We start from the raw sequence: 10,932 nt of genomic DNA, 5'->3' as shown, positions 1-10,932 counted from the left end.
GCCGGTCCCCGGAGCGCAACGGAGCCCCCGGGTGACGGCACCGGGGCAGCCCCGGGGGGGTGACGGCGGAACGCGGCGGGACGCGGAGCGTTTTGGTTGCCGGTGACACCGTTTATTGGAGTTATAAATAACGGATGCAGATCGGGTGCGGAGGGATGGAGGGGGAGGGGAAGGGGGGCTGCCCCAGATGTGCTCATCTTCCTACAGTCCCGCTGTGCTCACCTGCCTGGATTCCAGCTGTGCTCACACCCCGCGTTCCAGCTGTGCTCACCTGCACCGCCTCGGATGTGCTTTTCTGCCCATATTCTAGCTGTGCTCAACCCCCCCCCCCCCGAATTCCAACCTGCCCCACACTCAATCCAGCTGCGCTCACTTCCCACACTCCAGCTCTGCTCACCTGCACCGCCTCGGATGTGCTTTTCTGCCCCCTACTCCAGCTGTACTTACCCCCCATTCCAGCTGTTCTCATCCCACATTCCATCAATTCCCCATTCCAGCTGTGCTCACCCCTCATTCCATCAATTCCCCATTCCAGCTGTTCTCATCCCACATTCCATCAATTCCCCGTTCCAGCTGTGATCGCCTCCATCCCTCAGCTGTGCTCACCCCTCATTCCAGCTGGACTCACCTCTAATTCCCGCTCTGCTCAGCCCTATTCCATCTGTGCTCACCCCCTCATTCCACCTGTGCTCATCCTGCCCCCCTCCCCACGCCCCCTGCTCAGGAGCTGCCCCCCGCAGACCCACACATTCCCTGCATGCCCACCCCCCTCAACTTCCTCCTTTTCACCCTCTTACACAAATAACATAAATTAAAAATACGACATAATCACTGAAATCATAATAACCAAGGAGAGATTAAATAACGCCCTGCCCCAGCCTCACACCCGGGGTTGGGGGGGGTGGGTGCTGCCCCGGGGGTCCCGTGAGCCCCGTGAGAATGCACCCGACACATAGAGGGGGGTTGTGCCACCCCCCATGGCCGCTCAGCGGGGCTGTGCCAGCAGCACCTCCAGCCAGCACGGGCAGGAGGTGATGAACTGCCTGGAGTAACACGGCCCCCAGCCCTTCCCAAAGCTGATCCGGACGCTATGGGGGTCACAGGGCCCATCCCCATTCTGCCACCCCCCCGCCCCAATCCCCCCCGCCCTCTCATAATCGAACACCTTCACCGAATACCCCGGCAGCACTTTGAGCACGGCGAGCCCGTGGGCCCCGGGTGGACCCAGGGTGGGCGAGCTGACAAAGATGGGATGCTCGCTTCGGTTGTACGCCCAGACGGCGCTCAGCTCCCGGCTCAGCAGCAGCCCTCTCCCAATCTTCCCCCGTGCGCGGCGCACGGCGCGGCTGCGGTGCACGGCAGGCAGTTGGCCCAGGCAGAACCCACTGCCCCGTGGCAGCTCGCTGAAGACGTTCACCGACGCTTCGTGCACGGCGTAGAGGCGGCCCACGCGTGTCCGGTGCTCCCAGTATGCCAGTTTGCACCAGCAGCCGTCCCGTGCGGCGCTCCGAGAGAGGCTGGTGTCTGCTGGGAGAGCAGAGAGGTCACAGAATCACAGAATCACAGAACGGTTTGGGTTGGGAGGGACCTCAAGGATCACGAAGCTCCAACCCCACGCTGCGTTCAGAGCCACCAACCTCCACGTCTCACAGCAGCCCAGGCTGCCCAGAAATTCCTTCTGAACCCCAGGAAGTCCCTAAAGGAGGATTTGTGGGGACCGTTGGCGTCAGCAGCGTCAGGGAGTGCAGGGCTGGAGATGCCTCCAAGGACCCCAAATGGATGCAGTGCTCCCGACCCCCATCTCTGCTGCTGCACTCTGTGCTCCACGTGGCCAAGCAGCACAGAATCACAGAACGGTTTGGGTTGGGACCTCAAGGATCACGAAGCTCCAACCCCACACCAATGCAGAGCCACCAACCTCCACGTCTCACAGCAGCCCAGGCTGCCCAGGGCCCCATCCTTGCTGCCCTCCAACACCTCCAGGGATGGACGGGGATCCACAGCCTCTCTGGGCAGCTGTTCCAGCACCTCCCCGCTCTCCCAGCAAACAACTTCCCCCTGACAGCCAGCTGAAAGCTGCCCTCCCTCCACTTCCAGCCATTCCCCTCGTCCTGCTCTCATCTCCCCTTCCCAAGAGCTGCCTCCCCTCCTGTTTGTGGCTCCCTTGAGGTCCTGCAGGCTGCACTCAGCTCCCCCCAGCCTCCTCTTCTCCAGCTGAACGAGCCCAGCTCCCCCAGCCTGGCTTTGCAGGGAGGTGCTGCAGCCCCCCGCTCATCTCTGTGCTCCTCTGGACCCTCTCCAACAGCTCCCTGTCTCTCCTGCCCTGGGTGCCCCAGCCCTGGGCGCAGTGCTGCAGATGGGGCCTCACAAAGCACAGCAGAGGGGGACGATCCCCTCCCTGTCCCTGCTGCCACCCCTCTGCTGCTGGAGCCCAGGATCCCGTTTGCTTTCCGAGCTGCAATCCCACCCTGCTGGCTCACGTTCGGCTTTTCATCCCCCAGGACCCCCAGGTCCTTCTGTGCAGGGCTGCTCCTTCCAGTCTGTATGGATGCCTGGGATTCCTCCGGCCCAAGTGCCAAACCTCACACTTTGCTGTGTTGAACCTCATTAGACTCACCCAGGCCCACCTTTCCAGCCTCTCGAGGTCCCTCCGAATGGCAGGTCAGCACGGTGCTGCATGGCTACACATGGCTACAACCAACCCTCTGCATACGGTGGTCCCAAGCGATGCATTGGGATGATGGCATGCAGGGTGTCCGTGGGTCACACATGGAGCACCCCGTGGCTCTGCAGCCAGGATACGCAGTGCCGGAATCAGCGCGCTGCTGAGCGCAGGCACGTAGGCCCAGGGGCAGCCCCCTGGGGGCCACATTGTGTGCCATGGGAGGGGGGGGGGGGGGGGGGTCCGTGGTGGATGGGAAGGTGGAGCCCGGAGGCTTTGTGGCGTGCAGCCAGGCTGGAGCCGCGCCGCCTGCGTCAAGGCACATTGTGTGCGGCCCCGTGGGCAGCGCTTCCTCCAGCGGGGACTCCGGAGCAGCCAAAAATAACAGGAGAGCTGAGTGCTGAGGGGAGGGGGGGAGTGAGAGGGGGAGGGGGGTGGATCCTCCCAGTAGAAGCCCGCGTCCCACATCAGCTCCCAGTCCTGCACTGGTTTTTTTGGGTACCGCGTTTTCGCCCCTTACCGCGCCATTCTGCGTGGTTGCAGCTGAACTCCAGGAGCTGGGGGGACTTGGGCTCAGCTGGCCAGGAGGGGCTGATGGACTTCGAGTAAGGGGGTGGAGGGGTCTCTGGGGTGGGGATAGGAAGCAGTGAGGAGTTGAGCACATGTCCCAGTTTCCTAAAAGCCACCCCATACCCCGATCCCACTCCCACTGGGGACCAAGCGCTGGAGGGAGCCCGGGGATGAAATGCTGGAGGGACCCCAAGGACCAGGGGCCAGAAGGATCACAAGGATCAGGGGCTGGAGGGACCACAAGGATCAGGGGCTGGAGGGACCCCAGGTGTTACAGAGACCCCAGAAATCGGGGGCTGGAGGGACCACAGGGACCAAGGATTGAAGGGACCACAAGGACGAAGGGCTATGGGGACCCCAAGGGGTTACGGGGACCCCAGGGACAAGGAGTTGGAGGGACCACGAGGACCAGGGGCTGGAGGGACCCCAGGAGCTGCAGGGACCCTGGGGATCGGCCACTGGGGACCCCCCAGATGGCAAGGAGGGCCGGGGGGAGGGGCACTCACCGGGCGCAGCCAGACGGCTGAAGTGATGGGGGTTGCAGCAGAGCACGGCCGCATCCCCACAGCCCCCCCGGCCCCCCGCGCTCTGGCAGTAGCAGAGATGCTTGAGCTCATGGGGCTGCCGCAGGTCGGGCCAGCGGAACAGGCGGCACAGCAGCACCTGGGGGGGCAGCGCCTGCTTGGCCCCCCGCGGCACCCAGACGCAGCCGGACTCCCAGGCACCACGGCTCTCCACCGCCTGCAGCAGCAGCTCCAGCTCCTCGTCCTTCAGCTTCTTGAACAGGGCGTGCGCCGCGGGTTTCAGGGCACCGGGACCCTCCTCGGGGCCGGGGGTCGGGCAGCGCTGCCGCCACAGCCGCCTCAGCAGCGCGGCACGGCGAGAACGGAACATGGGGCAGAGGGGCCGAGCTGCGGACGGGGACACGGGTGTCACGGTGTGCGCTGAGACACATCGCACCGAGTCCCCCCTGCCGGCACCGGGGTGATGCCGCATCCCCATGGAGCTGCCCCATCCGTCGCACGCTGCGCGCCCACCGCCGCCATCCCCCTAAGTCACATTCTGACCCCCAATAGAAGCCCTGTGCAGAGAGCAGCGTCCCCGTCCCCGTGCCACATATCCCCGTGCCACGACCCCTGCGAGGGGTCCCGGGGATGGGCTCAGACTCACGGTGGGCGGCGGAGCTGTGTGCCAGGAGACGGGGTTGCGCGTAGGGCCGCGCTGTGGGGCGGCCCGGACCGCTCTGCCCACGGCTCGCCCAGTTCAGAGCTTTTTCCTGTGCCGGGATTCTCCCCTCCCCCGGACCTCCCCGTTTGGGGAATTCATTGATTCGTGTGTCCGGGCCTCGGGTTGAACTGCGGATGGGGTCAGGACGCGGCGACAGTGGGGCGGGTGCGTGGGCTGTGGGGCAGGGGGTGCCCACAGCGTTGCAGATTTGGCCCGGTGACCCCATGCTGGGGGGCAGTGAGGGGGCAGCGAGCAGCACGGCGTAATAACGACACGTAACCCAACCCCACGAGAAAGGGGAGCGGCGGGGTGTCCCACAAAGCCCCCAGCCCCAACGCTGCGCGGGTTGCAGGGGTGACCCGAGCCCTCCAAATCAGGGGTCCCAGCTGCCCCCTGCCCCTCCCAAGGCATTTCAGCAGCCATCTCCCCCCTCCCCCCCCCCCGTGGGCACAACGTGAGGGTGGGAACTCGTGCCATAACAAAGCCATAATGTAAACGGGACCCTTATCCCGCGCGGGGCCGCGCTTCCTGCTCCCGACTTCCCGGCGAGATAAGGGCGGCCGCGCCGGCGCCAGGCGTGCGCCATGGACGGGGCTTCCCTGCGGGGATGGAGCCTGCAGCCCCACAGCGGGGCCGGCACGGAGCACTTTGGGCACACAGAGACCCCCCGCCATCGACCCCGAGGGTCGCGGTGCCCCCTTGTCCCATGAGTTGGGCTGCAAGCCCGGTTCTGGGGTACGTTTTGCTCTGGCTGCTTCCCGGCGGCGGTGGTGCCGGGCGGGCGCGTGGGGTTGGGGCAGGAAACGGCTTGGAAGTCTCTAAACAAGGGACTGAGTCACAGCAGAGATAACCCAGGGGAGGGGGAAGCAGGGCCACGGCTCCCAGCACCGCTCCATGGTCAACAGTGGGGCTGGGGACCCCCGGGTGGGGATGGGGGGGTGGGTCTGGGCACCGCAGAGCAGAGACGCAGCAGGTCGAGGTTCTGGGGGTACACGTGGCCAGGGTGGGGGCACATTCTTAGTCCTCGACACACGCAGCCGCTCACACACTGCTCAGGTTTATTGGGGTCGTGGTGCTGGGGGGGCTCAGGGTGGGCCGGGTCCTGGTGCTGGGGCTCCATCGGGTGCAGGCCGGGCAGCACAGAGCCATGGTGGGGCAACAGAGTCCTGGGGAGGGGAGAGAAGCACAGGAAGGGTGAACACCCCAGGGGCACCACAGCCAGGGACCCCTCCACACCCCTCCTTCCCTAAGCACCACCACTGGGACCCCCACATCACCACCCTCTCCCCCCCCACAGAGCCGGGTCCCACACACCCCCGGAGCAGCACCGCTGCACCCTTACACCCTTCCCCCTTCCAGCACCACCACATCCAGATCCCTGCCCCCCACCCTGTCGACTTCTTGAACACCGCAGCCAGAACCCCGCACCCCCACCGCCAGCCAGGACCACCGCGGGGAAGGGGCCGGATCCCCACCGCTCACCAGCATCCCGGGAGTCCCACCGCGGGGAAGGGGCCGTGCCCTACTCCAGCAGCTCCCGGATGCACCAGCTGCACAGCAGGAGGTAAACGCACTCCCGCAGCACCCGCAGCACCCAGCGGCCGAGCCGCAGCCCCAGGGACGCGTCGCCGGGTGCCGGCAGTGCCACAGCCTGCGCCATCCGCTTCACGGCGCGCGGTGGCCGGGCCGTCGCGGTGCGTAGGAGACGCATGGCAACGGGATCTGAGCGGGGAGGGACCGGCGCGGCCACGCGGAGCCCCGGGCAAACGCTGGAAATTGCTCCATTCTCTGCGCTTCAAAAGCCGCCACAATGAAGCGCACGTGGGGAGGGGGGGGGGCACCGCCTGGGGTCACTTTTGTTCGGCCGCGGCCGCCCTCGTTCCTCCTGCCAGAGCCCCGCAGAGCACGAAGGGAGCGGCGCAGCCAAGCTCAGGCGAGATGCTGAGCACAGCAGGTTTATTTAGCGCTGTCCCCAGCAGCAGCAGCAGCGGCGGCGGCGGCAGCAGGGACGACACCTGCGGATGCCATCGGTCTCAGTGCGGCTCACCGGCGCGACGTGCGCTCGTCCTCCTCGTTTTCCAGCTCGTAGGCGGGTCTGTAGCTCTCTCGGCCCCTGGTGTCGGTGTAGAGCAGTGCTGGGTTCTTGGTTGTGTTGGCCATGCTCCCCAGGGAGGTGTAGCTGTGAGGGGACAGCGTGGCTGTGGGAGGGGTGGAGGGCATCGCCCGATGCTCTGCCCCTCCTCTGGCTGCTCCCCACACTCACCCCTTGTCGTAGAGGATGCAGTAGGGGACAAAGAGCTTGCGCAGGAACTCCCAGATGTCCCTGTATGTCCAGTCCTGCGGGCAGAATTGGGCAGGGATTGCTGCAGAGCTGGATGCAGAGGCTGCCCCTGGTCTCAGGGAAGGCAGCTGGCTCCGGCTCAGCACGCATGGAGCCCAGCCAGCATCCACTGCCCTCTGCCCATGGCCCCAGAGCGCATCCATCCCTCCCTGAACACAGCAAAAGCCACGGGTGGGCAGAAATGAGCCCCAACCACCGGCACCAGCTGCTGCTGGGGGCCCACAGCAGGGCAACGGGGCCCTGGGGAGAGGAGAACTGGGGAGAAAAGCCCCTGAGGATGAGGATTCACTCCAAACTCACTCCCAAACGAGCAGGACCAGCCCTGTCCCCATCCCAGATGGAAGCAGCATACCAGCAGTGGGTTCACCCGCATGTACTGGGGCCAGTCGGGGTCTGTCATGCACATGGGGGTCAGGGTGCACGAGTAGGGGTCGGTGCGCCGCGTGCCCATCAGGACGGCCTCCAGCTGTGGCTGCTGCTCCTTCAGGGTGAGCAGGGCGTCCCGGATGGAGCCCTCCACGGTGCACAGCTGGATCTTGTACCTGGGGGCAGGACAGGCAGCTGGCGTTGGGGAGGGCCGTGTCACTTGTGCCCAGCCGGCAGCCCTGGCCCTCACTGCCCCGTACCTCTGCACAGTCGCCTGGATGAACTGCTCCATTTCAGGGAAGGGGGACACGATGCGGATGTAGAGCACCTTCAGCTTCTCCTGCCTCTCCGGGTACCGCCTGGGGAGAGACCCATCACAGCCAGCCATCAGAGACACGAGGCAAGGTAGCCAGAGCAGGGCAGAGAGCCCTGAGCAGGCCCTGAGGAAACCCACTGCCCCACAGTACCTCTCCACGGCAGCATGGACGAGGTGCAGCAGGGCTGTGCAGTCCTTGCCCCCGTTGAAACCCACGCAGAGCTGGGTTAGGCTGTACCGGTCCAAAGCCTCCTCAATAGTCCTCAGTGCTGCTGCCACCTTCCGTCCCAGAGCCAAGCCTGTTGGGAGGGGACGGTCGGTGCCTGCTGGCGCTGGTGCCTGCCCAAAGCCACGCTGCCATGGCTCAGCCCCAAGGCCCAACTCCTTCCTGCAGTGCCTCACCCTGCGGGCTCATCTCGTTTCCAGACGCAGCCCAGAGCTACTGCTGGCACCGCATCCTGAAGCCAAGAGCTCGTGTGTCCCTAAGGCACAACCATCCCCCTACCCAGCGGGGATGAGCGCCAACCCCAAAGAGAACTCAATGCAAATTCCACACCCAGGCTGCTCTTGCCTCTGCCTCGGCCCCTCTGTGTCTGTCCGGGCTGCGGAGGAGCAGCACGAGGACCCCAGCTGCAGCTGGAAGGCTGCAGCTGCTGTACCTGACTCAGCCAGGGCATAAACCTCAGTGGAAGCCCTTGAGACGCAGTCAGTCACCAACGGCACCACCACACCAGGCGGCAGCTTCTCCATCAGGAAGCGATGTGCCTCCTCCAGGTGCTGCTCCGACTCCGAGTCCAGCGTCAGCTTCACACGGTAATAATTGTTGGCCCAATCTGGGTAGGAGCCCAAACTCACACGGCCCTGAAAGCTGGTGTTGGCCTGATCCAGCACGGGGGCAATCTGCACCTCATCGGCTGCCACGTAGATGGCACGGGAGTGGAAGCAGGTCTGCTCACTGCGGAAAAGATGGCTGAGGCCATCCAGGGCACGTTCCATCAGTGCTGGGATGCCCGGGAAGATGTAGACGTTGCGGACACTGACCAGAGGATACTTGAAGGCGCTGCCTGTGAGTTGGTCCGTGCCATAGTTGAGGCGTGAGGATTCGGGGATGCGAGCCAGCTTCATCTCAGGGCACTGCATGTCCGTCTTGCCGAAGAACTTATGCACCAGGGCCACCAGCTCTGGGTGCGGGGCCACCCTCTCCCCAAAAGCTTTGGCCACGGCCTCGAAGGTGACGTCGTCGTGCGTGGGGCCGATGCCCCCCGAGGTCAGCACGAAGGTGAAGCGGGAAGCGAAGGCGGCCACTTCAGCAGCGATGGTGTCCACCTCGTCGGGCACCACGGAGACGCGGGCCACGCGCACACCCAGGGCACGCAGCCGCCGGCACATGAAGAAGGAGTTCGTGTCCTGAGTGTGGCCCTAAGGGGAAGGGCAGCTGCGGTGAGCCCAGGCCCAAACTCCAGGCCAGACCCCAGGGCCGCCCCTAGGCCTGAGACCAGGTTTGAGCTCCAGGACAGGGCCGCAGGTCCAAGCCCCAGGGCAGACAGCAGGCCGGACCCCAGGCCTGAAGCCCAGCTCCGATCCCGAGCCAGACTGCAGGCCTGACCCCAGTCCAGACCCCCGGCCGCAGTCCCTGAGCGCAGCCCTCAGGCCCGGCCCGACTCAGCCCTCAGCCGCAGGCCCCGCTCTCACCTTGAGGATCTCATCCCCGATAACGATGATCCCGGCGGTGGAGGCGGAGCTGCGCTCGGCCATGGCTCTGCAGGCCGCGTTCCGCCGTCCGGTACCGAGCGGAGCCCCCAGAATCCGCAGCGCCGCCCGCATGAACTCCGCCGAACCGAACCGGCTCCGCCACGCCGCCACCTTCCCGCGCTCTTATTGGTCGGGAGGAACGCTCGTCACGAGGCCCTGCGAGCTCCGATTGGTTGAGAGCGGACAGGGTCACTGCGGGGGGGCGGTCCTACCGCTCCCTCCCCCCATAGCGCCGTGGACTCGCCCGGCGCACGTGCGCTTCCCCTCCCCCCTCCCGCGTTCCCCGCCCCGTTATCCCGGAGCCCTCCCGCCCTACGAACCCTTTCGACACCATCTCTCCGGTCACAGCGACGCCAGAACCACCCGGGAAAGGGCTGTTCCTGGGCACCGGGAGCTCCTCCTGCCTCCCACCCCCCCCCCCCCCCAAAAGACAGAACAGCAGCACACAGCAGCTCCCAAATATCCTTTTATTGAAGCTTTTGAGAACCCCGTCCCCACAGCGCGGTGCTCGGGGCTGAGCCGCTGCAGGTGCCCAGATGGCACTGAGTTCATGAGCATCTCGGGCACCCAGTGGCTCTGCCCCAACCGGGAAAGCTCCTATGAACAGGGGGTGCGAGAGAGGAGGAGGAGGATGATGATGATGAAGGTGCTTTGTAGCCCAGGCAGATGAGGGCTGCGGCCAGCCCAAGGAATGCTCACTTCTCTGGCTTCTTGGGCAGCGGCCGTCGGAAGAGGAGGATGTGTGGCTCTGTGGGGACGTAGCACAGCGTCAGGCCGGGCTGTGGGATGGGAGCTCGCATCCCATAGGGCAGCCATACGGGGCTCACCTGGCTCGTGGATCATGTAGTGCACCCAGCCCTGGCTCTGCTGCACGCCCAGGTTCCGCCACTCCGACTCGGACATCAGGTGGGTTTTGGGCACCAGCTTGGCGATGTCTTTGGGCAGCATCACATGCCTGCGGCCGAGAGGGGCTGCTCAGCCAGGGCCACTGTCCCGGTACATCCCCCCCCTCCCTTAGGCTCTGACCCAGTGCTCCCCACCCCAGGCCCAGACCGTTGTTCCCCCCTGCCCCCTTCCTCCCTCAGACCCTGCCCCGGTGCTCCCCCCTTCCCCTCTCCAACCCTCCCTTGTGCCCAGACCCGGTGCTCCCCCCCTCCTGGGCCCAGATCATTGTTCTTCTCCCCTCCCCCCAGGCCCAGACCATTTGCCTCCCCCCCCTCCCTCTTAGGCCCGGACCCGGTACTCCCCGCCCTGCCAGACCCAAACCCGGTGCCCCCCCTCTCTCACTCCTCCCCCATCCCCCTTCAGGCCCAGACTCAGACCCGGTGCAGCCCCTCCCCCCCGCCCCCCATTCCCCTCTCCACTCCCCCATCCCAGCCGGCCCTTCCATACTGACAAACCGCCCCTCCGTTTCCTGTTGCCGGAAGGACGCCATTACCGGGACCCCCCCCCCACAAACAGCCGTTACCCTCCCCCCTCCATCAGACAACGGTTACCGCTCCCCCCCCGCTTCTCCTCACCGGTACTCGAACTCCTCGTCGTCATACTTGTCGGAGTAGTAGATCTGCTTGTGCGCCATGCCGCCCGCGGTCCGCCCCTTTCCCGGCAGCCCCCGCCGCGCCCCTCTCCTCAGCTCCCGGCGGCCGTTGGTTTTCCCCCCCGCCCCCCTCCCCCCAACGGTGCTTTCAAACGCCGCCG

The 10,932-nt window shown here is 65.8% G+C and overlaps 3 protein-coding genes across 8 annotated transcripts; all 3 read right to left on the bottom strand.

The window, feature by feature from the left end:
- Positions 1-90: 90 nt before the first annotated feature.
- On the bottom strand, positions 91-4,560 carry LOC104916278 (SMAD family member 6-like). Of its 2 annotated transcripts, none has more exons than XM_085209996.1 (4): positions 4,403-4,560; positions 3,739-4,143; positions 3,183-3,287; positions 91-1,527 (listed from the first exon to the last, which is right to left on the bottom strand). In XM_085209996.1, exons 2-4 carry the CDS (start codon positions 4,124-4,126, stop codon positions 986-988), a joined length of 1,035 nt encoding a protein of 344 aa, XP_085066122.1. In that variant the 5' UTR covers positions 4,127-4,143; positions 4,403-4,560; the 3' UTR covers positions 91-985. The 2 variants fall into 2 exon arrangements, with proteins under 2 accessions (XP_085066122.1, XP_085066123.1); XM_085209997.1 differs by having other exon boundaries at positions 91-1,524.
- A 782-nt stretch (positions 4,561-5,342) lies between these two features.
- FLAD1 (flavin adenine dinucleotide synthetase 1) lies at positions 5,343-9,388 on the bottom strand. Of its 5 annotated transcripts, none has more exons than XM_010727325.4 (8): positions 9,175-9,388; positions 8,142-8,901; positions 7,634-7,781; positions 7,427-7,525; positions 7,153-7,342; positions 6,723-6,796; positions 6,507-6,638; positions 5,343-5,625 (listed from the first exon to the last, which is right to left on the bottom strand). In XM_010727325.4, exons 1-8 carry the CDS (start codon positions 9,304-9,306, stop codon positions 5,358-5,360), a joined length of 1,803 nt encoding a protein of 600 aa, XP_010725627.2. In that variant the 5' UTR covers positions 9,307-9,388; the 3' UTR covers positions 5,343-5,357. The 5 variants fall into 5 exon arrangements, with proteins under 5 accessions (XP_010725627.2, XP_085066113.1, XP_031413479.2 ...); XM_085209987.1 differs by lacking the exon at positions 9,175-9,388 and having other exon boundaries at positions 8,142-8,437; positions 8,524-8,714; XM_031557619.2 differs by having other exon boundaries at positions 5,499-5,625; positions 5,942-6,657.
- A 299-nt stretch (positions 9,389-9,687) lies between these two features.
- CKS1B (CDC28 protein kinase regulatory subunit 1B) lies at positions 9,688-10,915 on the bottom strand. The gene is made up of 3 exons (XM_085209999.1): positions 10,755-10,915; positions 10,062-10,189; positions 9,688-9,982 (listed from the first exon to the last, which is right to left on the bottom strand). Exons 1-3 carry the CDS (start codon positions 10,811-10,813, stop codon positions 9,930-9,932), a joined length of 240 nt encoding a protein of 79 aa, XP_085066125.1. The 5' UTR covers positions 10,814-10,915; the 3' UTR covers positions 9,688-9,929.
- Between the last annotated feature and the right edge of the window lie 17 nt (positions 10,916-10,932).

Source organism: Meleagris gallopavo, chromosome 27, assembly GCF_905368555.1.
Source record: "Meleagris gallopavo chromosome 27, MGAL_WU_HG_1.1, whole genome shotgun sequence".
In the NCBI taxonomy this organism is placed as follows: domain Eukaryota; kingdom Metazoa; phylum Chordata; class Aves; order Galliformes; family Phasianidae; genus Meleagris; species Meleagris gallopavo.
Note: the sequence above shows the minus strand (reverse complement) of the source record. Positions and strands in the feature narration are given on the sequence as shown.

Bases quoted from the DNA above. Each gene is read 5' to 3' on its own strand.
- LOC104916278 (XM_085209996.1), bottom strand. From the start codon at position 4,126: ATGTTCCGTTCTCGCCGTGCCGCGCTGCTGAGGCGGCTGTGGCGGCAG. The intron at 3,288-3,738 runs GTGAGTGCCCCT...TCCCCACCCCAG, and splicing joins CAGCCGTCTGGCTGCGCCCG to AGACCCCTCCACCCCCTTAC. The intron at 1,528-3,182 runs GTAAGGGGCGAA...CTGCTCTCCCAG, and splicing joins CAACCACGCAGAATGGCGCG to CAGACACCAGCCTCTCTCGG.
- CKS1B (XM_085209999.1), bottom strand. From the start codon at position 10,813: ATGGCGCACAAGCAGATCTACTACTCCGACAAGTATGACGACGAGGAG. The intron at 10,190-10,754 runs GTGAGGAGAAGC...TCTCGGCCGCAG, and splicing joins GACGAGGAGTTCGAGTACCG to GCATGTGATGCTGCCCAAAG. The intron at 9,983-10,061 runs GTGAGCCCCGTA...ACGTCCCCACAG, and splicing joins CTACATGATCCACGAGCCAG to AGCCACACATCCTCCTCTTC.
- FLAD1 (XM_010727325.4), bottom strand. From the start codon at position 9,306: ATGCGGGCGGCGCTGCGGATTCTGGGGGCTCCGCTCGGTACCGGACGG. The intron at 7,343-7,426 runs GTACGGGGCAGT...TCCTGCCCCCAG, and splicing joins ATCCAGGCGACTGTGCAGAG to GTACAAGATCCAGCTGTGCA. The intron at 5,626-6,506 runs GTGAGCCGCACT...TCCCCTCCCCAG, and splicing joins GACGAGCGCACGTCGCGCCG to GACTCTGTTGCCCCACCATG.